Source organism: Hyalella azteca, unplaced genomic scaffold (assembly GCF_000764305.2).
Source record: "Hyalella azteca isolate HAZT.00-mixed unplaced genomic scaffold, Hazt_2.0.2 contig14801, whole genome shotgun sequence".
NCBI lineage: Eukaryota > Metazoa > Arthropoda > Malacostraca > Amphipoda > Hyalellidae > Hyalella > Hyalella azteca.
The window spans coordinates 72,373-98,598 of record NW_025944675.1 but is presented as its reverse complement, the minus strand read 5'-3'; the positions used below and the strand labels follow the sequence as shown (position 1 = coordinate 98,598).

Here is a 26,226-nt window from a genome sequence, read left to right as displayed (position 1 = left end):
GACTTATTTGTGACTTGAGTAATCTTAAATCATTGAATTATTAGCAAATTAGTACTTTCTAAATTCGTTTATAATATGATTTTATGTTTAATTAGAAGCTCAACTATCGATCTAGGGCAGCGAAATACAAATCATGATTCTATGAAAGTCACCTTCCTCCAAAGCGAATGTGCAAGAAACTATATGAAACTATATCATTGAACTACATCATGAAACTATATCATTGAACTATAGCATTAAACTACATCATGAAACTAAATCATTGAACTATATCATGAAACTAAATCATGAAACTATATCATGAAACTACATCATTAAACTATATCTCTATTGAACCACCACAAAGTTCACATAAAAATTGAATTCATCCCTACTCAATCCTATGCCTGTGCCTGCGTCCCTGAGCCTCGCCCTCTCCCAGGCCTGTGCCGCTGTTCTCACGGCTAGTCCAGATCATCCCTCCCGACCTGGCCCCTGCGTTGCTGGAGCACCACCGACACCTCGTATCCAGCGATGTGTCCAGCACGTATCCAGCACCAGAATCCATCATTAGGCCCGCACACCTCATGATGCCTCAAGCCGGCCCTGATGTCGAGGACATCAAGACGCTCACCGTGTCCAACTCATCCACGAAGAACGGCGTCTTCAGCCTGGCCCAGGAGAGCCTCAACAAGGGCGTGTCTGTCACCCCCATCCTGGGAATACTTTACGTGTCGGATGTGGATCTTCTTCAGGAGGCTCTTGACGGAACCAACAGAGAGAAAGAGCCGCTGTTCATTGAGCTTCTTCGTCGGGACGTCGCCCTCAGGACCTCACCCCCCGACAGGAGCGACCTCAACGACACTTTCAGTGATGGTGTCGAGCGCTTCGAGGTTCTGCTGTGGTGGAGTCGCAGCCTCAGCCCATGCCTGGACCAGGTGCGAGAAACATATTTTATTAGTTCTACTCATAGAATTGCTAATTACATTATAAATAAACATGCCTTGTTAGCCGTTATAATCATAGAATAGCTTATTACAATATGAATAAACATGCCTTATTCTTCGTTTGTATCATAGAATAGCTTGTTATCCCTCGGCTTGGGGGCTTCCGATAGCCTTCTCTTTACCTGTTTCAGGGAGCGCCATTCCCTCCCACTCCCGAGAACCTGCCGGCACCCAGCAACCTGCAGACCTGCTCGTCCATCACCTACAGCGACCTGTGCGAGAGCACCTGCGGACTGGCCACTGCCGCCTCAGGTGCACCTTACATAAAGTCGTCTAATATTACGGCTTTTAATTTCATTCCTTCAATGATGTGTTCCATACAATAATTCTCTTACAAATTTAACTAAATATTTTTTTAATCAATTGAACGCGACACCTTTTTCCTCTCAGCTTCCCACTCGTCTTATTTTCTCGCTGTTTTTTTATAATTCCTTGATTTTTCCTCAAACTCATTCCAAATTCAATATTTTCATTAACAAGTTTGGTGTCACTTCGTAAATCGTTGAAAATGCAACATCATAGAATTTATATATCGAAACTGGGAAATTTATTTATTTCATTCGAAATTTGTTCTCGATAGCTATCCGCTCTCATGGGGCGGCTTCTGTAGGCTTGAGTATTGAAGTTCAATTGACTTACGTAACGTAACTTAACTGATACGTTAAATCACCATTACACTTCTTTATCAAGTACCGAAGTCACAGCAGAATCAAGTCACATAGTCACCGCAGTATCAAGTCACACAGTCACCGCAGTATCCAGTCACACAGTCAGTGCAATTTCAATTGACATAGTCACCGCAGTATTAAGTCAAATAGTCACTGCAGTATCAAGTGACATAGTCACTGCAGTATCAGGTCACATAATCACATAGTCACCGCAGTATCAAGTCACTATCTACTGTGTATGTTCCACGACGACATAGGCACGGGCACGTGTCAGTGGCGCGCGTACGAAGGCACTGGCACGAGCGTGCGCTACGCCACGTGCTCGCCTGACCTGACCACGTGTCCGGACGGCCTCTGCGACGAGCTCGAGCAACTCCACTTCAAGATCTGTCCACAGGACTGCGTCCGTGAGTTTCTGCGTGTCTGTTGGCTGTCTGCGTGTCTGCGTGTCTGCTGAGTGTCTGCGTGTCTGCTAGGTGTCTGTGGGTCTGCTGGGTGAGCTTGTGTTTGTTTTGCTCAATATTATGAGTTGTGTAAGTGCGAGATGTGTTATGTTATAATGTTCGTAATGTCTCGACCATGTAAAGAAGGCTTTATTAAAAATATTATTTACTCTGTCTGTCCCCCAGTGGCATCACGAGTCAGGGGACAATACCACGAGCTCAACAGAGGGGGAGTGGGCATAGCACGAGGGTTGGGGGTGTGCTCGTGCGACGACCACTGCACCTGCTTCCCCGCCGAGGAGACGGCGCCCGTCGGCCGCAACAAAGGGCGCCACGACTCCCGCACACCCGTCACGACCTCACAAGGTACGACGTCTTCACTGATGCAAGGTTATTGAACAATTGATCGCATCGGAAAATCGCAATTTCCGAGCCATGAGCAATCAACTAGACGTCAACCCCTGACCGAACCATGCAGACTATTTCTATGTTGATTTGAATTTAAATTGCAACTGGATTGGACTTTAGTCTGGCATTGACAGGTTAAGCATTCGACCGTTTTCAAAGTTAATAATTAGAGTGCACGACAAGACATCTAATTTTTACCGGAACACCGCTGAGCAGCTCGATCTAGTATTTAGTGAAAATTTAAAGGCTGATTTGTAAGCCTCTAAAGGCACGGCTTTAGAGGCTTACAATGATTAATCCAATTAAGTTTATTCCGTATGGAATGAATCTGTTTGATTCCATATCACGCCCGAAAGGGTTTGTCACCCTGCACCGAGGAACAATGGGTTGTGTATCAAATGCATGAGAGAAAGAACCTGATGTGAATCCAGAAAGTTTAATTATAATTATGACCAGAAGCCATTATAAAGTCCAATTAAGTTCTTTCATAATAAAGTCTGTCTAAATTCAACAAATAGCTACTCACATCTTCCGAAACAGCCGACATTCTTCACAAATATTTTTATTTAATGCTGATTAAATTGAATTAATTGTGCACACCAAAATGATATATCTTCATCTTGTTTTATTGATGAATGCGGCAGTAGCAGCCTCGAGGCCCTCGTGGTGGCATTCGTTTTGAATAGATTGGACTATGGTTGGACTTCCGACCACGGCACTAAACTAAACGTAATTAACGCTGCTGTGCGACTCGTGTGCAATAAGTGAAAATTCGACCATGTGACGCCGATATTGCGCGATCTTCACTGGCTGCGCATGTATAGCAGCTCACGCAGTTCAAGTCGCTATTCCGACGTTCCGATGCCTTCACGGCTTGGTGCCTCCTTATCTCACGGAATGTCTGCAGCGCGTATCGGATCTGCTTTCTAGAAGACGACTGCGTTCGTCATCAACAGCGGATCTCGTCGTTCCATCCACAAGTCTATCTACTGTCAGCGACAGAGCGTTCCCGGTCGCCGCCGCCCGAACCTGGAAGAGTCTGTCGGCTTCCGGAACATCGGCTCCTTCGTTGCTGGTGTTTCGTCGACGCCTAAAGAAGGAACTATTTCGTACAGCCTATGAATCAAAGGGCTGAGCCATTTTTTATCCGTTCCCATCCTTTCTCGTGCCTATTTATTTTTCGCTTTCTATTCAACTTATGTGTAACGTGCCCACGAAGTTCGTTTGAACCAGACGCCACGATAGCAGCTTCGTGTATAGTAATAATAATACGCCATTCATTAACCCTCATATTAAAATTCTCTGAATTGGTACAGAGGAAGCAGTTGCTGATCCTATTCCCCAGCCCTGTCACCTCCACGATTGCTTCAAGCTCTCCGGAGCTGTTCCAGGTGATCCAGCGCTCCATTTTTGTTCGTGTGAGCCTGTTTTCCTGTGAACAAACTCTAACAATTCGTTCCTCAAAAACTATATCTTTCTAGACATATTCTCGCCGCGGTTTCCACTAATAATATCTTCGGGCTCTCAGGTACTCACGCTGGTGGATTGAGTGCACAACAATTAACAAGCTTGCCATTTTCTTCGTAGTTCTGCTCGTAATAATATCTATTAACTCTGCCGAGGTTCCTTGGTATACTACTGATATTACAACAACCATTCATTGTTTTAACGGCTTTTCGTGTGATGTTTCTTGCTTGCTTCATCGTGTTCATGACACGTTTGAAACATGAAAGTAATTAAGCATAACACAATTGTAGTTTTTCTAATTAGTACAGTTAAGGTAAGTACTAATTGTGCCTCGTGACCTGGAGGCTGTTTGGCTTAAAGTTTTTCGCATAACATTGTGACTTGTTGGAACCGAACGGACATTTTCCTGCCGTTAGCGAATCTCACCGACTGCCGCTCACTAATAATGTCCTCGTTAAACTGTTTTCTGCTTCTTTGGGTAAAAATATATTGGGTTTGGTCCTCATTTTTAAATGATGAGGTTGAAAGTCAAGGTTTTAAGGTTGAATTTTGTCCAAATATAAAAAAATTTATTAATTTTTTTACTGTGAACTTGCAACTACCGATTAAGTGCAACTGGACTGGCACATGTTAAGCAGTCATTTATTTATGCCTCAAATTCTACACACTTTCCGCGTTCTTTTACTGATTCGGAAAGAATTCACCGAAACAAAACCAATCAAAACACTCTTCATAAAATTTGCATTCATTTTTTGTTGATATTTTTTATAACAACAGCGAGCCTAGCATTGTTGCGCAAAAAGCCCTCGAATAGGAAATTGGTTCCACATTTTCATATGTTATTAATTAGATAATCAAAAATGTATAGATGTTCAATTCATTACTTTTGAGAAAGTTTGTGTTTTTGTTATCTTGTTCTATAACACCGAAAAGCTACGCATTGCTCTCAACGTCCAAAGGTGCATATGCCTACAGAAACTAGAATATTTATGTCACCAAAAACTGGTTCTCATGAACACCGACAAACGTTGAGCCGCTCTCCAGAGCAGCTGCCGCCTTATCGCCCGTGGCGCGCTTGAACAGCGTGCAAGAAACGAAGCTTGGCTATGGCACTATCCCCGTTATGGTTGCAATACCATTATTGTGGGTACTTCAGTTGCTCGCAAAATACTTCAATATCTGAATGTGGGCTTCATTTGGTTCTATTCGTGCATCTATACTGGGGGACGCATATCCCTGCATGCGGTTTTTTTTAAGAGTTTTGTGTAATATGGCTACAACTACAAACGCTGTTTTAAATATTTTTCTGTATTTAATAACATAAAGACAGCAAGAGCGGCGTTAACTTCGAGCTTTATTCTTTTATTTAAAAAAAACACCTCATTAAGAGCTCGTTACGTGGGAAATTTGTTCATACAGTGTAAAACATTTCTAGTTCATTCGTGGCAAGAACTTTTTCCATGTTAATTTTCATTAAATATTCGATATTTTTATTCTTTTATTCGCTTCCGGTTGAGAGGATGCGCTTGAGCTCCATTACAGTGCTACATTTAAACGACCGTGCTTTCCATTTGCTCTGAATATTTGAATGCGTCGTGCCGTCGTCCTAAATAATTAAGCTTCCAAATAAGGGGAAGGGTACGTTACAAATATGAGAATTCGTAACAAAAATACGAGATTACGTTACAAAAATACGAGAATACGTAACAAGGAAACGACTACGTACATAACAGTGATACGAAAACGTAACAAAGACGTGAGTACGTGAAAGTTACGAGTTCCTTACAAAGACGCAAGCACGTAACAAAGATACGACCGCACAACAGCGATACGAGTACGTAACAACGATACGATTACCTAACGAAGGTGCGAACTCGTAACAAACTATGTCCTGGCTTGTTTCTTCATGCTGCCAACTTAAATCACAACAAAATTCATATTAAAACTTATGTTTTTCGGTCGTCAAATGTGCTTAATTCGTTTTGAAGTCGAAAATCCATACTGGATTGCCATGAAGATTTATTTTAAGCTGCTATTTAATTGATACCTCATTAACATTCGAACTCTTTAATTTTTACTTCCTTCGATTTAATGACATTGAGGCTAATTAAAAAGGTCTAAATTATGTCAATGTTAACTCTGTGATTAACTTTCAGGTTTGCATGGTTCAAACAGCGCTGTTAATTCTGGCTTTCAGTCGTCGGCATTTAGCATTAACGCTTTATTTTTAATGCAAATTTTGTTTTATTCTAAATTTTAGTGTCGTTGCAATAACACCCCCTTGAGTCGTTGACGTGTGCTTCTGCTTTGCATACAAGTTTGCCTCCTGGCGAGGCACATCAGTAAAACAATTGTCACATTCTCTAAATAAATCTCCATGCGAAAGCATGACATTCACACGAGTAGACATTACCTCAAGTGCTTCTTGTGCCAAACAAAAATATTCTCCCACTTTATTTGCCAGCGAGCTACATTAGATGGTCATTTTCTGACCTTTCACTCGAAAGATTTGAAGTTATGAAAACATTACAATATCTTTTTTTGTTCACCATTCATGAATTTAAATGAAGTTAAGTTCTTCTATTTTATTTTTTAGTAGCAGTTAGCCCAGCTTTGCTCGAAATATTATCCTTTCGATTTGAGAATTCTGTTATTCCTAATCCCGTCATTTCAAAATCGTTCATCCTTAATCCCATCATCCAGAATCTGGTTGATTATTTTGAATCTCGAATTCTGTAAGTGAAGTTAGATCGATTCAATTCCACATCTATCAAGGAACTCTACTTCAACGCCTGTTTTGTTATTTAGAGCTTACTTGAAATTTTATTTTTTTTATATATGTAAAATTTACACCTACTAATGTAAAAATTTCAATGCAACTTTTAAACCTAATTCTTCCCTTCATTTCTCACTGTCACTTAATTCCATAATTAAAAATAAATTTCCCAGTTAATATCTTGACACTGTAAGCATCCTCGATGCGTGCCCGATCATGTTCTGTATCCTCCAAGTGCCAGACTTCAGCCACAAAAAAAAACAACAAACTTTATCAAGTGTAGGAAGTGTAATGTAGGAAGTGTCAAGTGTAGGAAGTGTAATGTAGGAAGTGTCAAGTGTAGGAAGTGTAATGTAGGAAGTATCAAGTGTAGGAAGTGTCAAGTGTAGGAGGTGTAATGTAGGAAGTGTCAAGTGTAGGAGGTGTAGGGACAAATATGAGTGCCGATGGAAAATACGGAGCAAAAATTCATAATTTATGGGTTTTGACGAGAAGATGCTTAGGCCTGCCAGGATTCCGTTTACCATAGCGGCCTGAATTGCTCAAGCGTTGGATATAGTGAAACGTTGCTCATTTTTGATAAATTTTTCTTGAGCGCTCCGAAATTCAATGTAAAATGAACTCTCATGATAATCTGAACTTAATGACTGTTTGTTTAATGACAGGAGAGTGCGACACGATATGTCAGACTGGACTGGCATGCCTGGTATTGCTCGTTGTTGGCATCGCCATCGCTTACTTCATCTGCCTACAGCGGTGAGTAAGAACGAGTCCTGGGGCCATACTTTCAAAATTCGCTAAGTGAACGTAAGTACTTACGCTCTATTTTCTTGTCTATGATTGGTGGATTTTGCTTGAAAGCCCGTCAATAATTAGCTGATGAACTTACGATCTCTTAACTTTTTTTGAAAGTATAGGCCCTGCTCGTGTAAGACCGACATATTCTCCGATGACCACTTACCATGCTTACTATAGTTCATTTATTAGGTATCTGAAATTATTATCGACCACACTGATAACCAAAGCAAATCATAAAAAAGTTTAATTATCTTCAATGGCGAAAATCGTTAAAGTGAACCGATCTATCCTATTGACGCGTAAATAATAAGCTAGCTTCAATCCAAAAATCACCACGCATCTAATTCAAGTTTGAAGCTTCATTTTCTATGTACTTTCTTATTCTTTATATATACTATGTTTCTGCCCTGTTAGGGCTTGGCTTTCTGTTGCCAACGATCCAACCTACCGTGCTCTTCCCAAAGGAGAATAGCAGCTAAACGAATCTCTGATCTCATTTGCGAAGACATTACGAAAAAACATGCCCTAGTTACTGCTCTTGAATTCTTCTCTCAAGGTTAAAGCCAGCTTTCCGTTCAATTTACTCGAATTGGTAGGGAGTAAAGAACGTAAATAAATTAAAGTTTCGAAGTGCAATGCTTGCTGCATTGAAAACTTTATATCTCACAATTTCACCCACATGGACGGATCGTTTGACGTGTCATTTTTAAAATTGTCCTGTTAGAATATTCCCAAAGTGTGAAGAATGTTTAGCCTGTCAACGCCCAACTGAAGTCCAATCAAGTTGCAAATTACATTCAAATGAACACAGAAATTGGTTGAGCGGGTCAAGCGTTAGAGTTTAGCTGATCACTTGAGGCTGAGAAAATGTGATTTCCTGATGTGACCGCGCCAAATAAAATTTATTGCCTTAGTTTCCTTATCAGTCTTTCTTTATTCTTAAGATTGATGAAAGTAGCGCCGGCTACGAGGTTTGAGGGAAGCTGATCCCGTTAATGGAGCGCATGGCTTTTGTTCTTATTCCTCCCTAAGGACAAAGTTTTCTCTGCATACTTGCCTCTCGATTGCATTACTAAGATTTGAAGATGCTCCCCCTCCGCCTCCCCCTCCTCGTTTGCTTTAAACGAGCAGAATTTTGTGATATTTATAAATTAGGCGTCTTCTAATATTTTAGGATTGCCTGCGATTTCCAGAACATATATTAGGCCAAGCAATTTAAATTTCGTTCTTGATGCGCATTTTCATGGAAATCTTTCATGACCATTATATGTGATTTGCTGGGAAATATTTCCGCAAATTAAACTCGATTTCTGATCCGCGGAAAATTTCTTCTTCGTCAGGCGATGCAGGCTGCAAATATCCTCAAACCATTCCGTCTGACTTTCAGTTTGAGCCTTTGTCGTAGTTGTTTATTATAACGTTCTTGCTTCTAAACTATAATTATAATTGCGAGCAAAACCTGGAGAATTTCAATCTCTTCATGCCTTTGGTGCCTTTGTGCTTCAAGCATGATGCTTGAGTTAGGTAGCTTGTATTTAATTTTTTTATCCCTCTCAAGCACCACTCATTGATTTACGTACCTGAATTGCATCTTGATTAACTCCTACCTGAATTGCATCCTAAGCAGGAGTGAAGTTTCTCACGCAAGTTTCTTGGGGTCCAACAGTAAGAAGAACAGCTGTAACGGCAAGCACAAATCAGGCAGCCTGACTCTGGGAGCGCTGGCCCCCGACTTCATGGAGGAGCGGCCGTCGGGAGCGAGTACCTCTCATGGCGAGGCCCACACAACGGCACTTCATGCAGTCAACGGCACTCCAGGGGCACGGCCAAGCTCCGTTGTCACCTCCACCAGCGCCCATGCCATCATGGCAGAGTTCTTGCCCGTCGGCGCCCTTAGCGTGAGTATCAATCTGTAAGCCAGCCATCAGCGAGTGTCGGTCAGAGGCAAACCCTCAGGCCTCAGCGTGCGTCAATGTGAAGCACGCCCTCAGCGTGAGTGTCGATCGAAACGGAAATCGCTTAATATAGTTTCCTGTAGTTCACTAGCGGTGCGTTTTTTAATTTTTTTTCTGACGTCCTCGTCCCAGATTGGCTTTGGACCCGCCCGAGGCCCGGCAGTTTAGTTTTTTCATTTAACGTCGGAGCATTTGATGTGTAGAGCATGATTTCCCCAGCAGTGCTTAGGCTGCTTTGTTCGCTACCAATTCGCTGCTTGAGACTGATCACAGCCGTTAGCTTTCAGTTGTGATCATTGCATTGTAACTTGAAGCAAACAACTGTCAGGAACTACAACGTAGCTGTTGAAATATAAACCATAAGCGTCCACGTTGAGATCAGTTCCATAAGTGCACCGCCATTAAAGTAATTTATGTTTGGCGTATTCCACGTAGCATCATTAAAAATGGTTCCCAATTTTACTATAACAAATCATTGCACGAAATTGCATGCTGAGCTTGTAATCAAGCAAATTTCGTGCCAGCCGATTATCAAATTCATGCTTTTGTGCGCCACATTAAATATGCTTGCAATTTTAGTATATATGATTTGCATATTGTGATGTAATAATTAATAAATACAATGCGACTTTCTTTTAAAATCAGAAGGCAACGAAATGGAAGCTCGGTTTAACATTCACGCGACTCGATTGCCTCCAAGTGCCAAGTGGAATTCGAAATCATTGATTCTGGCCCACGCAGAGCGTCCATCAAATGTTATGGCTGAGTCTGCAATTGTCGATGGAATTAATTAGCCATTAAGGCTGAGAAGTTACAGGAGTGCAGATGGTAACATTGTTACCCTCTCTCCGGTGACCTTTCGCCTTCAATAGCACCTCTTTAAATACTAACAAATGCAGCCGTAGAGCGGCAATATCCCTTCCCTTCTCTCCTTGCATGCCAAGGCCTTAACATTTCATTTGCATTGCCTTATTCACTTCCTTAGTTTAAATCTTTGACAAAAATATGTTTGTGATGATCTCTGTTCAGGATTTCTGTTGGCATTTCAGAAACAAATACGAAACAATCTAGCTGCCTAGCCCGCGGATTTGATAGCTGGCTCTGCGTCAATGATCCATCTATTAGGTGTCTTTTATTATAGCTGAATTATCTATGGAATGAAATGGCTGGCAAGGCAGCTGCTTGATCATTTGTAGCCGACTCTGTAGTTGTGCTGATGCGTGTGATGCGGTAGGTGGACGTGGCATGGGAGTTTCCGCGGTCGCAGCTAACGCTGGAGGAGACGTTGGGTGAGGGCGAGTTCGGCAAGGTGATGAAGGGACGAGCGCTCGACATCGCTGGCCGTCCTGGTGAGTTATAATGCGTCTTTAACTGAATTCTGACAGCTTGAATTTAATGCGAGTACTGTAATGCTACACTGGTTGCGCAAATAACTTAATAGACTCCAATAACTAAATCATCTGTTCGGTTCGTATTTCGTCCTAACTGTGCCTTGCATATATCCAGGAAGCACGACGGTGGCCGTAAAGATGCTGAAGCAGAACAGCACCCCTTCCGAACTGGGCGACCTGCTGTCAGAGTACAGCCTCCTGAAGGACGTCAACCACCCGAACGTGGTGAAGCTGCTGGGTGCTTGCACCAGCAGGGGAGGCCCCATCTACCTCATCATCGAGTACTGCAAATACGGCGCTCTTAGGTTCGTGCCTTAAATTAAATCGCACTGATGATCATCTTATTGCTCACTTACACCCTGAAGACTAACTATTAGAATTTTTCTCAGATGTGCTTCTTATTTACCTTACACCTAAATTTTTTGTGTTCAAATTTTAGTTATGTTCATAGCGTGTGTCTCTAATTAGCCCCCTTGTGAGTGTGTCTGATACAAGCTCTGCACTACAGGAACTTCTTGCGGCGGTCTCGACACTACGAGTTCGAGGAGGGCGTGGGAGCCGCGCAGGACGCTGGCCAAGATCTCACGGTGACGCCACGAGACCTGCTCTCCTTCGCTTGGCAGATCTGCAAGGGCATGACGTACCTCGCCAGCCTCAAGGTTAAGATATTGCTATTTCCCCGTCCTTGAATAATCAGATCCTTCATGACATGGCATTCCTCATCTAACTTAGCCCAATTCAACGACGCAGACGTTGAAGACGAATTCAACGACGCAGGCTTGACAATGACCTTCGTCGCTCTTAAAATCCTGGCCCAATCTATCTAATTTGGTTGAATAGTTATTTATTTTCAAATATTGATGCTTGATGAGTGCTTAATGGCTCTTTGTGCGTGCCAGCTGGTGCATCGAGACCTGGCGGCCCGGAACGTGCTGCTCGACGCCGACAGAGTTTGTAAAATTTCTGACTTCGGCCTCACGAGGGACATATACGAGGACGATCTCTACTTCAAGAAAAGCAAGAGTCGAGGTGAGGCTTTCAGCATTTCTTTCTGAATATTGATAAACCTTCTGATGTTGCGTATTTAACTGCCGCAGCTTCACTTCCGCCGAAATTACCCGCCCAATTGCCGGTCTCCATTAGATTATAGCGCCACCCAGCGTCGCTGCTCTCTAAATTTGTGGGCAGAATTAAGAGATCGCAATCTAAGTAATGCTTGCCGGTTAATTGACTGCGACGAATTCATTGGCGTAAAATTTGAAAATTGCGGCAGAATAAAAATACTGCATTGCCATCACGCACTACAGCCAAAGTTTTCTTATGAATCGAGACATCAGCTTTATTATTGATATAAAAAGGCACAATAACATAACAGAAAACTGAAGTCAGTGCAACGTTTGCCAGGAAATTTATTGAGTCTCCTCATCGTGTCACAAGTAATATCAAATAGGCACCCCTTAACATAAGAGGCCAAATGCTAAGCCGATCATGGAACGGGAGTAAAAACAGGCCACGCTGTTGCGAATTAGTTAATCGGTTAACTTTGCAACATTAGTGTGAGAATTGCCGAGATGTTTCATGATATGTTCCGTTTGAGCGATAACAGGTTACCTTTCGTGGGACGAGAGGTTGTGGTGCATATGAGACTTGAATGAACTTCTTAACGTCAATCTATTTGAGCCATGTTTTGTTCAATGATTTATAATTTTAAAATAATTATTTGTTTCTAAAGTATCGCTTCAAGAATCCAGGTTACCTTTAAAAAATTGAAAAGTCGAGTCAAACTTGAGCTGAAACTTACGTTTTTTTCGTTTTCAATGTCATATCCGCAATCCAGGTTACCTTTAAAAAATTGAAAAGTCAAGTCAAACTTGAGCTGAAACTTACGTTTTTTTTCGTTTTCAATGTCATATCAGCAACTCTGAAAACGGTTTGATTGGTAAGCCCTTCTAAAGGGACTTAGTTTGGAAAGAGTCCATATGAAAAAATTATTGTCAGATTAGGATTTTTCCGAAAACTAGTTTTTCACTTCACCATGATGTACAATTTTGCAATTACTGACGGGGTGACGGTACATTCTTGCAGCTGCTCTACACTCGTTTTCCTGCAATGTTGATTTAACCCTCTACCGCCGTATGTCACTCTCCGGAAACATAACTTTCAACTTGAATTATATGTAAACTATTGAGTGTAGCAGCCTGATGACGTTTGTCCCCAAATGAGAACATTTTCAAAGTTGTCATACGTGGCGGCAACCATCAGTGCATGTCATTTTGCGCTCAGTAGAACGCATCTTTTTTGGGAAGTAGGCTTGTGACAATATTGCTCCGGTTACTCATGTCAGACGGTAGATGGTTAAGCCGTTAAGTTAATGACTCAAGAGTCTTTGACCGACCAAGTTTATAATAAGAACTGCAGGACCCTCTAGTAGTAACAACGTTGTTGTTTCCAGTTCCCGTAAAGTGGATGGCTCCCGAGTCTCTGATCGACCACGTTTACACCACCAAGAGTGACGTGTGGGGCTTTGGCGTGCTTCTGTGGGAGCTCGTCAACCTCGGCTCAACTCCTTACCCGGGAGTCTCACTGGAATCCCTCTATGACCTCCTGAAAGGGGGCTACAGAATGGAGCGCCCTCACAACTGCTCTCAAGAACTGTGAGGCAAACCTCCAACATTTGCTGATCATCGTGCTTGTCGAATTTCTTATATCTGTTATTTGATTCTTCGTGTATGGCATCTCTGACCATGTTTTGGAATTTTGAAGATTGTTTTTTGTTTCCTAAATTTCTCTTATGCTTTAGAGTGGAAGTGGTGGGCAGCGGTGCTATTAAGCTGTTCTGTGTGGTCAGGTACGAGGTGATGCTATTTTGCTGGGATGCCGACCCGCACCGACGACCGGACTTCCGGCAGCTCACGGAGATCTTCGAGGCGATGATCACAGCCAGCGTGGAGTACCTTGAGGTCAGGAGTCTCATGGTCACCAACAGGACCTACTTCGGCGGCTCAGTTGTGCCAGCTCCCCATCAGTTTCGGGATGATGGGTCCCACTCTCAGGGCTCCTGGCAGACTCTCAACTTCGACATATCTGAGGAAGGTGCGACCTAGAATGTGTTGGTCATTGCCCACGACCACATGCTTATGTCTTGAATTATTTCAGAATTTGGTTCATAATGAGAGACAATTTTAGATGGCTTCTTAAACAAAACAAGTGAATCATTTAATATTCGGTGTAAGCCACAAACCGTTTCAAGATTTGTCCAGTTTGGCTTGTTGCTTGAGAAAGTTTTTTTGTGTATGTGCAGGCTCAAGTTCGAGGCCGATTGAAGCGGCGCGGGATGAGTCGTATCTAAGGGCTCGTAGCAGTCATCCTTCCTTTGAGGAAGCCGGGGATCTACTCATACCCTCTACCCCCGCACAACTCAGCCCCCAATGTCCCCAAAACGTCAGCGTTACTACACACAATACACACAATCCTGTTCTAAGTGACTCAAGCACCTCACGACATCTACACCATAACCACAGAGGCGTGCCCCACAGCAGAACTTCCAATCACTCTGGAACAAGTGGGGCTTCTCCATCCTCAGCCTATCAGCCCCCCAACCGATCAATGCAGCCCCAGCAGTGGGGTCATGATATGATAACCTTCGATGGGAGCAGACCGCACGCTGACGTCCACAACCCTGTCTATCTCCCCTCGGGGGATGAGCATCAACTCTCCTCTTCCGATGGTCGTCGCCTCTCCTCGTCTGATCATCGCCGCCTATCGTCCATCGACGATCGTCGTCTATCGTCAGGCAATTCGTCTGTGGCAGAGCGTCGCCTGTCATCAGGAGATGAACGCTGTTCGTCGTCAACGGGCGCGCAAGTTGACGAACGGCGACTGCCGTGCTTATCGCCCGTGTCCCAGTCGTCTGTGGTTAACGGTAGACGCTATAGCGGCCACAGTGACACTAACAGCAGCAACAGCAACACATACAGCAACAAGAGCAGTGTTGACACCAATCATTACACTAACGTACCCTGCGGCACATCACCACTCCCGCCCGTGCCCGTCATACACTACTCAACACTGGCTAATGGGCCAGATGAAGAGGAGTATGTGCAGGTTAGAAACTATCCTTAATGGCAAGCTTATCATTTCGGTATGAACTGGAAATATTAATAAAAAAGTTGTGATCAATTAATGACTTTTTTAATGAAATTTATATTTTCCTATCCCCTGAACAGTATCGGTTCTACTTTTCTTATATAGTTATTATAATAGTATCCTTATAGTCATGTTATTATAAAGCCTTACTTCAGTAAAACTAGAATATTACATAGCCACAGTCTTGTTAAAGTATAGAATTATTACATATAACCATGTTAAGATATAATCAAGTTAGTGTTCCGCTTCATGTACAACATAATTATAAGCGTGTTACAATAAATCCCAATTGATGTAATTTCGGACCAATCAAAAGCCTAAGTAATTTTTAAAAATAACATTTCCGCGGTCCAGGAGGCGTGTCGCAGCGAGGGGGACTCCGACAGCGGCAGGGGCCCTGACTCAGGGTACGTGACGGAGGAGACTCGTCGTCCAGCCTCGTCGTCCTCGTTGCCGTCCCCTCTACCGCCCATCACCCACACGCCGTCCACCACACATGGTATCCCCTCAACCTCTGTGACACGTCCCAGCGTTCCTACGAGCTCTCCTGCGGCTTGTAAGACCAAACGAGGCTTCTACGCTGCCGTCGCTCCTCATGAAGACGAAGAAGATACGTCTGAAGAGCTCGAAGAGCGCCATGAGCTTTTAGTTGACGAGCACATCGTCTTGGGGTCACGACGAAGAAGTTTATCCCCCGCTGTTGTCAACAAAAGAGGGAAGAGTCCCTCTGGCAGCACGGGCAGCAGTCGCAGGACTCCTGTCGTAGTATAAAATTGTGCACTCATCAATTTGTTACATCATGATTCTTTAATCCTCTTCATCACCAAATACTTGAACTTTATCATCATAGGCATAAGGACCAGATAACTTCTCACCCACTCGGAGAAAACCAAATCTTGACGCTGCTGCATTCGACTTACGACTTTTGATATTCTCAGGCTGCATTTGCCTCTCGTGTAAAATGTACTGCGTCGTGTCAAAATCAGGGCTTTGTTAACCCTCAAGCTCAACGGAAAAATCAGCATCTGTACATAGTATGCATTAAAATGTATACTTCCTAGATGACTTCCGACAAGCAGGAATTGGAATCGCGCTTACGTGCTGCATTCAAGCGCTTCGATTCTTCTGAGAAGAATTTTATAAAGTCGTTTGCAGCAGAGCGGTGAGCCTTTAGCGAGAATGTTCATGAATTTGTCTAACTGATAATCTAAACTTTTCTCGCTTCCCATTCAGGCACGCAGTGTTAGGGTCAATCATAATTGTAGCGTATTAGTGTGTAGTTCACTGTTAGAAGTGTTCGCGTATGAAAGCGCGCTGTTCGTGCGAGACGTCGCTCCGTCTTCACTGTCAAGTCAATCGGCCATTGCTATGGTAATTGTTTCTATTGCACCTCGATGATCCCATGCAAGGAATTTCTCCGCCGTCTTGATGATCTATTCGTACTGTGTATCACAGGTGATCTAAGTTCGTCTCTACTTGGTCTCAGACGTCTACCTTGGAGTGAATGCGAAGCTTATTTGTAAAGTACAGACGGAACTTGCAGTTTCCGGCTCTGAATCTCCGAAACGACTCATCAAACTTGCTGGACATCTGAGACCAAGTAAATGCGGTTTGATGGATTCGTGTCCGTAATACCCGTAATTAGTAAGAGTGGGTAGCCTCACTTGATATTCGGCGTGTATAAGAGTGGCCTTTGTAGAGGCTATATGGGGCCGTCGCATTGTAATCTCTCTGGCAACATGAATGTAACTTCCACTTGCAATTTCTGTAGGAACGCGCCCGCTTGCTTTCTTCGAACAGCTAAATTCATTTGACATATTCTCTTTTTTAAATTATTTCAAAATCGGTGGGAATGGGAAAATGCTTCTAAATTACTGAAGCATTAGTCAATTACTGAAGTCGAAAAACTTGGTTAACTTCATCTAGTTGCGTTTCTGGAAGATCAGTATAGGCACTTATATAGAAAGAGTTTTTAGGCAATGTACGGATAATGTTGAAATGGTACCTGTTCATAAACTCTATACATATTACGTGTTAATACTTAACAATGATATATGAGAGAATAATAGCAGAATAAATAAGTAAAAGTTCTAGTCTGAGTAGCGTTGTGCGTTTCGCTCCTCTAATTGTTAATTGACTGTTAAAGAAATATTTTATGTTGTTTGTTATTGTTCCTCAGTTTATGGAGTCATATCTCTTTTAATAGTCCTTGAACTACTATTAGACTAACATTCCTTTATATGCCATGCATGTAAAAATTATTCATGAATTAAGTTATTGTGACAAGTGGGGGTTAAATAATTTTCATAAGATAACATCTAGTCCGTAAACGAATGTACGTAAATCACTGATATTGGGTAACATTCACCAGGTGAAAGAATGTAAATTACTACTGACATCAGATAACATTTACAAGGTACATGACTGGTTGGATGTTTATCACTGACACGATCCATGAAAACAGAAATTTTAAGTATGGGTTCGTCATTTACCTGCATCATTTTGAGCAGCCAACTAAATTTATGCATGTACTTGTTTGTTTCCAATATCAGAGTAATTAACTAGACTTTTTTTCTTTAGCCGTACCAAAATTTTTCCAAGTAAATATTGCGCAAATAAATTTCATGTTCGAGTGAATGAAATGCATGGTGTTTGAAGCAATCTCATTGGCCAGCTCTAGGTATGTGTAAAGTTTGTATGTGTGGTTGCAAGGTATAGATTCTCTGTTGATGTACGTAGTATGAATGCTCGGATCAGGACCGGCGTTGCGTTTAGGCTGGCATGCTTAGTTTTGAAAGTTGGTTGAGGTTGTCTTCTAGCCGCCGTATTTGATGTTGCTTACTTAGGTATTTGAACTTCATTATACTCAGCAGTCAGGCGACTAGTAGCGGAGCAATAACCTCAAACCAGGGAGCTCACAGAAAGACAAAGATTTCTTGGTGAATCCAGATACCCTTGCTCCAAATGATCGTCTATAAAAAGTACTGACTACTGATGGAATAAGTACCATTACCGGAAATTAACTTAACAGTATCCTGAGAACGACGCCTCAATACCTTACCGCCCATCTGCCTAATAATTCTGATATAAACTTTTTAATAAAAATAATCCATTATTCTTCGTGTTCAGATAAGAGTTATTCGCTTTTTCCGTGGTACGAATAGCACCTCATCTTCCGCTGCGTGAGATCGTCAGTCATTGTTGGGCTCGTTACTTGATATTTGGACGTAACGACGTCTCAATGACGAGTCCAGGTTAGCTCAGCGTTGAAATTCATAAATGCCTCTACGATCCCACTAAATTTATATTTTTCTACAAGTGTAACTAAGGTGGTGTAAGCATCCAATTGAATATAATTTTTAAGTAACTCAGCCTCGCTTTGTCGGGAGCTCATGAATCGAAATCGCAAAGTTAGGTATCGTTTTTACATATAACTACTTGTATCCAGGTATAGATTCCTTCCTATAGAGTTAATGATGAAATTTAAGGAATTTGTAGGTCCAATCCAATCACTTGAGTAACTTATGCAAATTATTTTCATAGGACTTCCTTCCACCAATTGCATGAATTTGACTCAACTACGACTTTTCTCTTAAATACGTCTTACCTCTACGCTACTTTACCATAACTACAACTTCCTCTTCACAGGACTTATCATTTCGCTGCACGTTTCATTTCATTCTCACGCGCCTTAAACAATCTGACCGAATATCAGAGCTCGGCCTTCTCTCCGCATCGCTCGTCTAACTCAGTTCAGCTATGAATGTTGAGCGTCCACGAGTCAGGCGAAGACTCGCTTATTTAACCAAGAGAGCGGCCATGTCCTTTTTACTTCGATTTTTTCTTAAGTGGCTATAAGCCCGTCTTTTTTATTACAATTGAGGCATCGTTTCAACAATTCCTTTTGACAATGAATTTAATAAATTGAAGCTTAATATTATTACTGGGATTTTTTCAGTTATGAAAGTTAAATTATAACGAATTTAAACCTTTCTCAACACTCCGTGAGGTCCACCCTAATACTTGCAGTAGCTGCTGCTCACTGAAGGTTATTTCTACTCTGTCGAGTACACTGCATTTCTGCATTTGTCCTGTTTCTGGTTGTCATCTGCAGATGATGTGGGTCAGCCTCAGAGCAGAAGCCCAATGTTGATTTGCACTACAGTGACGCCGCACTTTATCTAACCAATCTGTTCCGAATGCTTATTCGTTAAACGGAATCCTAATTTACATGTACACTATGTGAGACCGGTTGAGAAGAAAAATGAAACAAATATGCGATTGTGCGGTACATTCATGACTCTATGTGCGTTACAACCGATGAAAAAGTCACTACTGCGCTCTTCATTTAATTTAGTTCTACTTTTATTTTTAAGCGAATATGAATACAATAAATGAAGTCATACTAAACGTACTTTAAGTGAGAGCGAATTGAGTGATTTTCTCTTTAAGCTACTGAAGGCAAGATTGAACTTTAACGTCGATCGCAGTGTAGAGGAGTGCAAGATTTTATTCCTGCTGCTGATGAGCTGTTGAACCGTATATAAGAGAGTATTGATGAAATTATCAGAGCAACTTACGCATAACCGTTCTCTACTTATTTCATATATTTTCATGTGTATTATTTCCACTTTTTCCTCGTGAGCACATATTTTCGTCGTGTTTACTGTATGCACTTCTCATAGCTCCTGGCGAGCTGCTTGTTGAGGCGATTTAGATGCACCATATCCGTCGTAGTTTGCCTGATCCTGTATTCAGTTATTCTCCTACCCTAATATTTAAATAAGTTCACTTCATGTTCCTTTGCAGGTTCTAGGCCGAAAGTTATAAATGAGTTCCATGCGCAGTATCTGATCTCTTTAATTTCATACTGGTCATCCAAATCTGGTCTAATATCTCTGTGTAAAACCTAACTGATTTTGTAGCAGCTCCCGAGCAACCGAATGCTAGCCGCCGCACAGCGCTGCATCAGCTGACCAAGGCTTGTATGCCATCGCCTGGTCATGTCAAGTATCTTTTCATTCTTTATAACGGATGCCGTGACTTTATTCTTGGATCATTTAGAACTTGTTTAATAAATAATCGCTGTGAAATATTTATGTGAAATAAAGCACATCTATAGCTATTCCGTTCGGCGCTTGTAACGAGCTAACTCTACCCGTTGTTGCTGCTGCTATTCGTTTCTCCTTATCACGTTTATGGTTAAGAAAACTAATTTAAAGGGTTTTAAAGTGTTACGATTCCTTTTTGTGACTCTTTAGTGTTTATTTGCATCTAAAATAGTTTGCTAAGTCGTAAAGTTGGGAGTTCGCTCAAGTAGTGAATCTTTCTATTGTTCCAATGAGAAATAATTATTGTATATGATACATTATGAATTGCTTTAATTTTACATGTTTCTAAATCTGAAACAAGTTCATCTCGAGGGAAGACTTTTATTTGAATGCATCGTACTGTTTTGGTTCTCTTCCACTTTCAACAAGTAAATGCTTACTAGTCTATATGCTCTGCTAAGGTACTCCAAATGTGAAAATGTTCTACCAGAATACTGTAAGAGCCGTACAAACTATCCCTCTGCATGGCATCATTTGTATAATTGTTGGATGTTCATAATGAGTTTACTTGGTTTAATGAAATTTTTCCAATTTCAACACAATTGTTAACGTTAATAAATTTGGTTGATTGTTCTGTCATTTTGATGATCTGATGACTATTCTACACACACTTCCTTTGTTTTTGAAGGTTCGAGCATTTCGCAGACCTTTGGCTTGGCTTGAAAATTATTGATTTGGATTCATCCATTTACGCGAGGCAAAGCCATTGAGCCATGGAGCCACAAATTTAACTTTTAATAAACTATCCCTGAAGCTGGAGTCTCTCCTCAGCAAGGAATAGCTACTCTGAGCTTCAGAGTATAAGTACTGCAGACCACGCAGGATCACCGTAAGCCTAACCTTCCCTGTAACTGGACTGTCTTACTTCATGTCCTCCTTTTTGGACATTACCCTGCTTCTCAGAGTACAAGGCCATCGTGTCTCAACTCCCAGAGCATAACTACGAATAATCCTACCTCCCATGAAGAATTAATACAGCCGGAGTAGGTATGGAGGTAGGGTTAGGTATACGGAGTTATGTTCAGAAATGTGGGGTAAATAGCTTTATATTCTGTTCTGAAATTTCTTTCATAATTTCCGTACAATGGCCTCGTTGCCAATTATGCTAACGACGAAAATCATTTGGAGAACGAACCAACGTGAATTTTGATGTTTTGAGTCGACTTCTTTCTGTAAGTAATATGCGTTTGAACGGAATAGTCGCTTTTAAATGTTGATGTTCATTTTATGTACTCGATATTTCTTGTACGTGCTCTATTTCGTATACGAAGTTACATGATTATTTGACTATGCGGAGTTTAAACCTGTCATAGTTCTTACGATCATGTGCACTGTGCAGTTTCTTTAAGAAACGCGCGTACAGCATTTAATAAGAGTCACTACCTTTGACTTCAGATTCCTAATGTTGACCTATTGGATTATTATGAGAATATTTTCATGGTTCACTTACTTTTAGCGCTTTGTGTAACGTTTTTCATATAAAAATCATGCGGCATTGCAGAGAACTCCTCAGCTGAATATACTTCATGATGCTGAGACTCGTCCTACATGATGACGTGTCGATTCTTTCAACACCAAACAACCTATACAAGTTGGGATGTCATGATTTTTCAGCGAACCGTTTATTCAAATAATAATGTTAAATCACTGGTGTTAACACTGAAATTAAGATCATCGTATCGTTTCTGATGATGTTATTCTGAAACCTTGTGTGGGAAGCGCAGGTTATCCAGTTGTCAACTCTATATAGTTTCACTGAGCGGCCTCGTGCTGTGGAGCCTGACGCACACACGCTTCGTAATACAGAAAGCTACTTTTCCGTAATAAAAAATTGGAAATTACACATTGTTTTATTAATGCATAATTACATTTGAGGAAAATTTTAGATATTTTGAGGAAAATTTTAGATATTTTCTCTTCTAATTAATATTATGAACAGAATTATATTTTTGCACAGACTTTTTCGTTGTCACACCGGATGCAGGTTTATTTTCATTGATCCCTACCACGGGTTCACATGAACCGGACATTTTATCCATGATACATGGAGATTCCGGGCCATGCAATTGCTTGAGAAGTATACTCTGTATATTCTAGTGTCCGCTGCTCTATTGCTCCAGTAGGGGCGGCTACAAGAACATCTTCATAAGAGTGTTCGTCACAGCAGCATCAGCGTGTTCGTCACACCAGCATCAGAGTGTTCGTCACAGCAGCATCAGCGTGTTCGTCACAGCAGCATCAGCGTGTTCGTCACAGCAGCATCAGCGTGTTCGTCACAGCAGCATCAGTGTCTTCATTAAATCAGCATCAGCGTGTTCGTCACACCGGCATTAACGTGTTCGTTACATTAACACTTTAACCTGTCCGCAATAACCCACCATGTTCGTCACAATCCTTGCAGTTTGACAGGAGAATAAAGACAGCCAGAGAGTAAGCCTTCATTCAACAACGAGAAATCTTAAGAGTAAGTAAGTTGAAATCTCAGCTTCAGACTTCGGATGTCTCTCTGCATAAGAGATAAAATTTTTTCCCGATATATGACACAACTGGCTCGTGCCTAAAACACATAATTAAAAACGACAAAATTTATTCACTCCTAAATCTATACAAGTTATGCATCACAGGAATAAATTCAAGGTCATATAATCAAGAACGGTATAGGTCCTACTTTAAATTGTCAAGCTTCGATTAAGTACACACCAGTTCGCGGTGGTGGGACTGGTGGCGTTGACCGAATGGTCCTACAAAGGTTTTCTATTCCGCACTTCTGGGTCGATCCAGCAATATCACCCAGATATCAGATTATTTTGGTTTAAACGAATCAATATAAAAAGCATCTATAAAATTCACTTTTCCCTCCTCTACAATATCACAGCAATATCAATGTGTTAGTTACATCGATATCAGTGTGTCTGTCAACCCCAATCTAGCGTTGAAGTGCTGCACGAGACATACCTGCTCCCTGGCACTGACCACAACCTCAATGAAATTAAGAAACGTGCAAGTGTCGGACACAAGTGGCGTGGACTTGGTACTTTTAGCGAGCGACTTGAGGTGGGCGAAGAAACTTGGTAATGGCTGGAGCAGAAGGAGAAGTCGAGGAAGCTCCCCAGGTCGTTTGTGTAACTGTAGGAGTGGCATGGGGTATGTATATCAATAATGTCTAGTAGAATATGTGTATAAAATTAACATTTAACTGCTTAATGAAAGCTTTTTTCAACCATTTAAAACTGACAATTGTATCCATACTTTGTTTTGGCTAGACAATTCTATACGATTTACCTTGTGGCTCTCAGTTACACGGTTCAAAGTGTTTAGTTAACAATGACTACCTATTTTATCTGACATTGCACCAATTATCAGTCCTTGATTTAATTATCCCCATTGCTCTCACCGGTTCCATGCCAAATTCGGAGTCATTTTGCTGCAGTGCTCTTACAAGAATGGGGGCGATGTTCTCGGGCGGCTCAGGGTTATAGGAACTGTAGTAGGTGCAGGGGAGCAGGATGATTTGCAGCCCTACCGACGAGAACAGCAGCACGCAGAAAAGGAAGAATAGGTATCGGTGGCGAACACCAAACAAAGGGTCACTGCACGAGAAAAATGTAATCGTTCATTTATCAGGAAAAATTCGCGACAATTTGGCTTTAAGCTTTATCTGGATTAACGTATCCGAAAACTTAAGTATCTAACTTACTCGTATTTTACTTGTTGGGTAGCTGAATAAAATTTTAGCAAACTCATTTAATTCGTCAAATTAACATATGTTTCTTACTAGCGTTTTAAGGGGAAGTTAATACAGAAATTTTGATTGCTCGACGAGGCTAAATTTCGAGGTTCAATGTGTACGATTACGCAAGTCCACGGAAATAAATATCCATTTTTTAGTAAGGAGAAAGACAGACGGTGTTGCGTATTTCGCATATATCATGATCTGATAATTTTTGAACTTTTTACTGAACATGGTGCGTACCCTCTACATTGCATTCACGATGTGCGGGCTTTTCTCGACCGATACCAGACGTCAATCAGCATTAAATTTATTTTGATCTAAATAATAAGCCCATACTATAAGTCAATAATAATAAATTATTCATGTTACTCCGGGAGTTTATCTCGCACGGGTACTGTGAGTGCGGTGCGTCAGTATGAAGGTGGCAAGTAGAGGTGTTTACTGGGTGCCCTGGCAACGCTTGTGCGAGGCACCAGCACTGCCATAAGTCTCAGTACGCGTAGTTCAGACGCTAGGAATTCGTGATAGAATGGTAAAATCACAATCATATTCCACCATCGTAATTTTTAAATGGAAAATGCATTTCAAATTTATGGTATAGTGTTATGTTATGGTACAGTGTACCATACTCACGTCTTCCAACTGATTAGGCTCGAGCCCTCCCACCGGTGCGCGAGGGACTCGATAATCGGCGCCGTCAAGATTCGATCAAGTATGGTTTTGTGAGAGGTAATTTCATCCGATTGTGGTGGACAAGGTGAGACGAAACCCTGCTTCAACATTCTTTCTGGTCGCCGTACTCTCTAGTAATTATATATTTACATATCTGTTGCCTGCAATGAATGATAATTTTAGGTAATCAATGAATTATTTACACGCTGCATACATTTCCCCTTATTTAGAATGTGAGTAAGTGCTTTAGGATTATAATGGCAAAAAAACTCGGAGACCTACCTAGTCAAGGCATCACTACCGGTTATATCGACTTCACCTCATACCTTCGCGGCTCACACAATACTGACTCGTGGAGACGTGCAAGGGTCCCGTAGCTGGAAAGTTTCATATACAGTATACATGACGTGGCTCGTTGAGTAGTAAGTAGAACATACGAACAATGGCGCGATTGAGCCAGTTTACCCTTCCTCTACTGACGGTAACTATAGTTACCTTGCCATTGATAATGAAACTCATTGCACTACGAATAGCTTTGACGTCAATTCAAGTTGTCGTCGAACAACGGTTGGGGCAGCAGATTATTTTATTGTAAGCTATACGCCCTGCGTTTGTGAGAAAATTATTTGTCTCCATATTCTAAAAGGCGCAAAGCCAAACGAGACTTCGTCAATTGCCTTTTAAATACCTCTGTTAAGGCCGCAAAAGCTCCACTAATGTTCCCCATTAAGTCTCCGCAGGCGAGTTGGAGAATTTGTTACAGAAGCCTAGTACGACTTGCTGACGAAGTCTGGCGGTAAGTGTGATTCAAATAATCTTTAAGCTTTTTCTAAATGAAATACGGAAAGAAAAGCGTTACTATAGTGCAAGCGACGACACGTACTGGCATTCCATATAGCCTCTTCAACAGGATCATCCCCGTTTAACATTCTCCGACCGTAAATAATTAACTAAAAATTATCATTTTTCTCCGTGGGTGACGGCCCGGGGACTAAGATGGTTTCTTGCCCGGGTTATCTCTGGCGGGCTTAATCAACGCTTGTGCTTAATAAATGAGAAAATGGATGTTTGACGCCCTGAGCTTCAGTAAGGCCATTCATTTGGTAGGAAAGTGCCATTGCAAACGCCGATTAATAAGAAATTACAAACAGTATGGCTTATTATGGCAGGCGTTCTATTACGGTAAACTCTGTTTCTGCAGAGACCCCTTTCTGCTGAAAATTTAGTATCGATACAACTCTGCTTTTGTTGGCTTGGGCACGGAAGACTTGGGTGTACATCTATGAACTCACTAAAGAAATCGTGAGACTAGTGTCGCAAATCTTGCAAAGGCATTTTTTCGTGCTAGACTAGAGCTTGCGATAAACAATGTCAGAGCTCTCAAGAAAAATACTGACAAAAAATGTGAAGTTTGAGTGATTAGTTGGCTGCCCATCCACGTTCAAACTTGTCAGTCTTGCAAATAGGTCTCTCGACTCGCAATTAAGAGCTCTTGGACAATGCCTTGGCCTGTCATGAAAATTAATGTTCGGTTGCGCAAGCTTTGTTTTTCCGTTTCAATTGAAGACGAAATGAGATAAAAATCTTATAATTTCTATCGCTTCGTACAGCCAATAAAAGGTAATTTTTCTAAATTTAAATAATATTCGTTCAGAACTGAGGGACAAATGAG

The 26,226-nt window shown here is 41.6% G+C and overlaps 2 protein-coding genes across 3 annotated transcripts; one reads left to right on the top strand and one right to left on the bottom strand.

Moving 5' to 3' along the window:
• Positions 1–424: 424 nt before the first annotated feature.
• On the top strand, positions 425–21,990 carry LOC108674641. Its single transcript, XM_047884183.1, has 15 exons — positions 425–917; positions 1,118–1,238; positions 1,912–2,061; positions 2,284–2,463; positions 3,822–3,896; positions 7,414–7,504; positions 9,213–9,444; positions 10,736–10,850; positions 11,008–11,197; positions 11,401–11,551; positions 11,792–11,921; positions 13,345–13,546; positions 13,741–13,985; positions 14,194–14,996; positions 15,393–21,990. Exons 1-15 carry the CDS (start codon positions 567–569, stop codon positions 15,807–15,809), a joined length of 3,453 nt encoding a protein of 1,150 aa, XP_047740139.1. The 5' UTR covers positions 425–566; the 3' UTR covers positions 15,810–21,990.
• Positions 21,991–22,575: 585 nt separating this feature from the next.
• LOC108674643 lies at positions 22,576–24,914 on the bottom strand. Of its 2 annotated transcripts, XM_018162602.2 has the most exons (4): positions 24,837–24,913; positions 24,516–24,715; positions 23,544–23,739; positions 22,576–23,275 (listed from the first exon to the last, which is right to left on the bottom strand). In XM_018162602.2, exons 2-4 carry the CDS (start codon positions 24,662–24,664, stop codon positions 23,042–23,044), a joined length of 579 nt encoding a protein of 192 aa, XP_018018091.1. In that variant the 5' UTR covers positions 24,665–24,715; positions 24,837–24,913; the 3' UTR covers positions 22,576–23,041. The 2 variants fall into 2 exon arrangements, with proteins under 2 accessions (XP_018018091.1, XP_018018090.1); XM_018162601.2 differs by having other exon boundaries at positions 24,516–24,914.
• Positions 24,915–26,226: the final 1,312 nt, after the last annotated feature.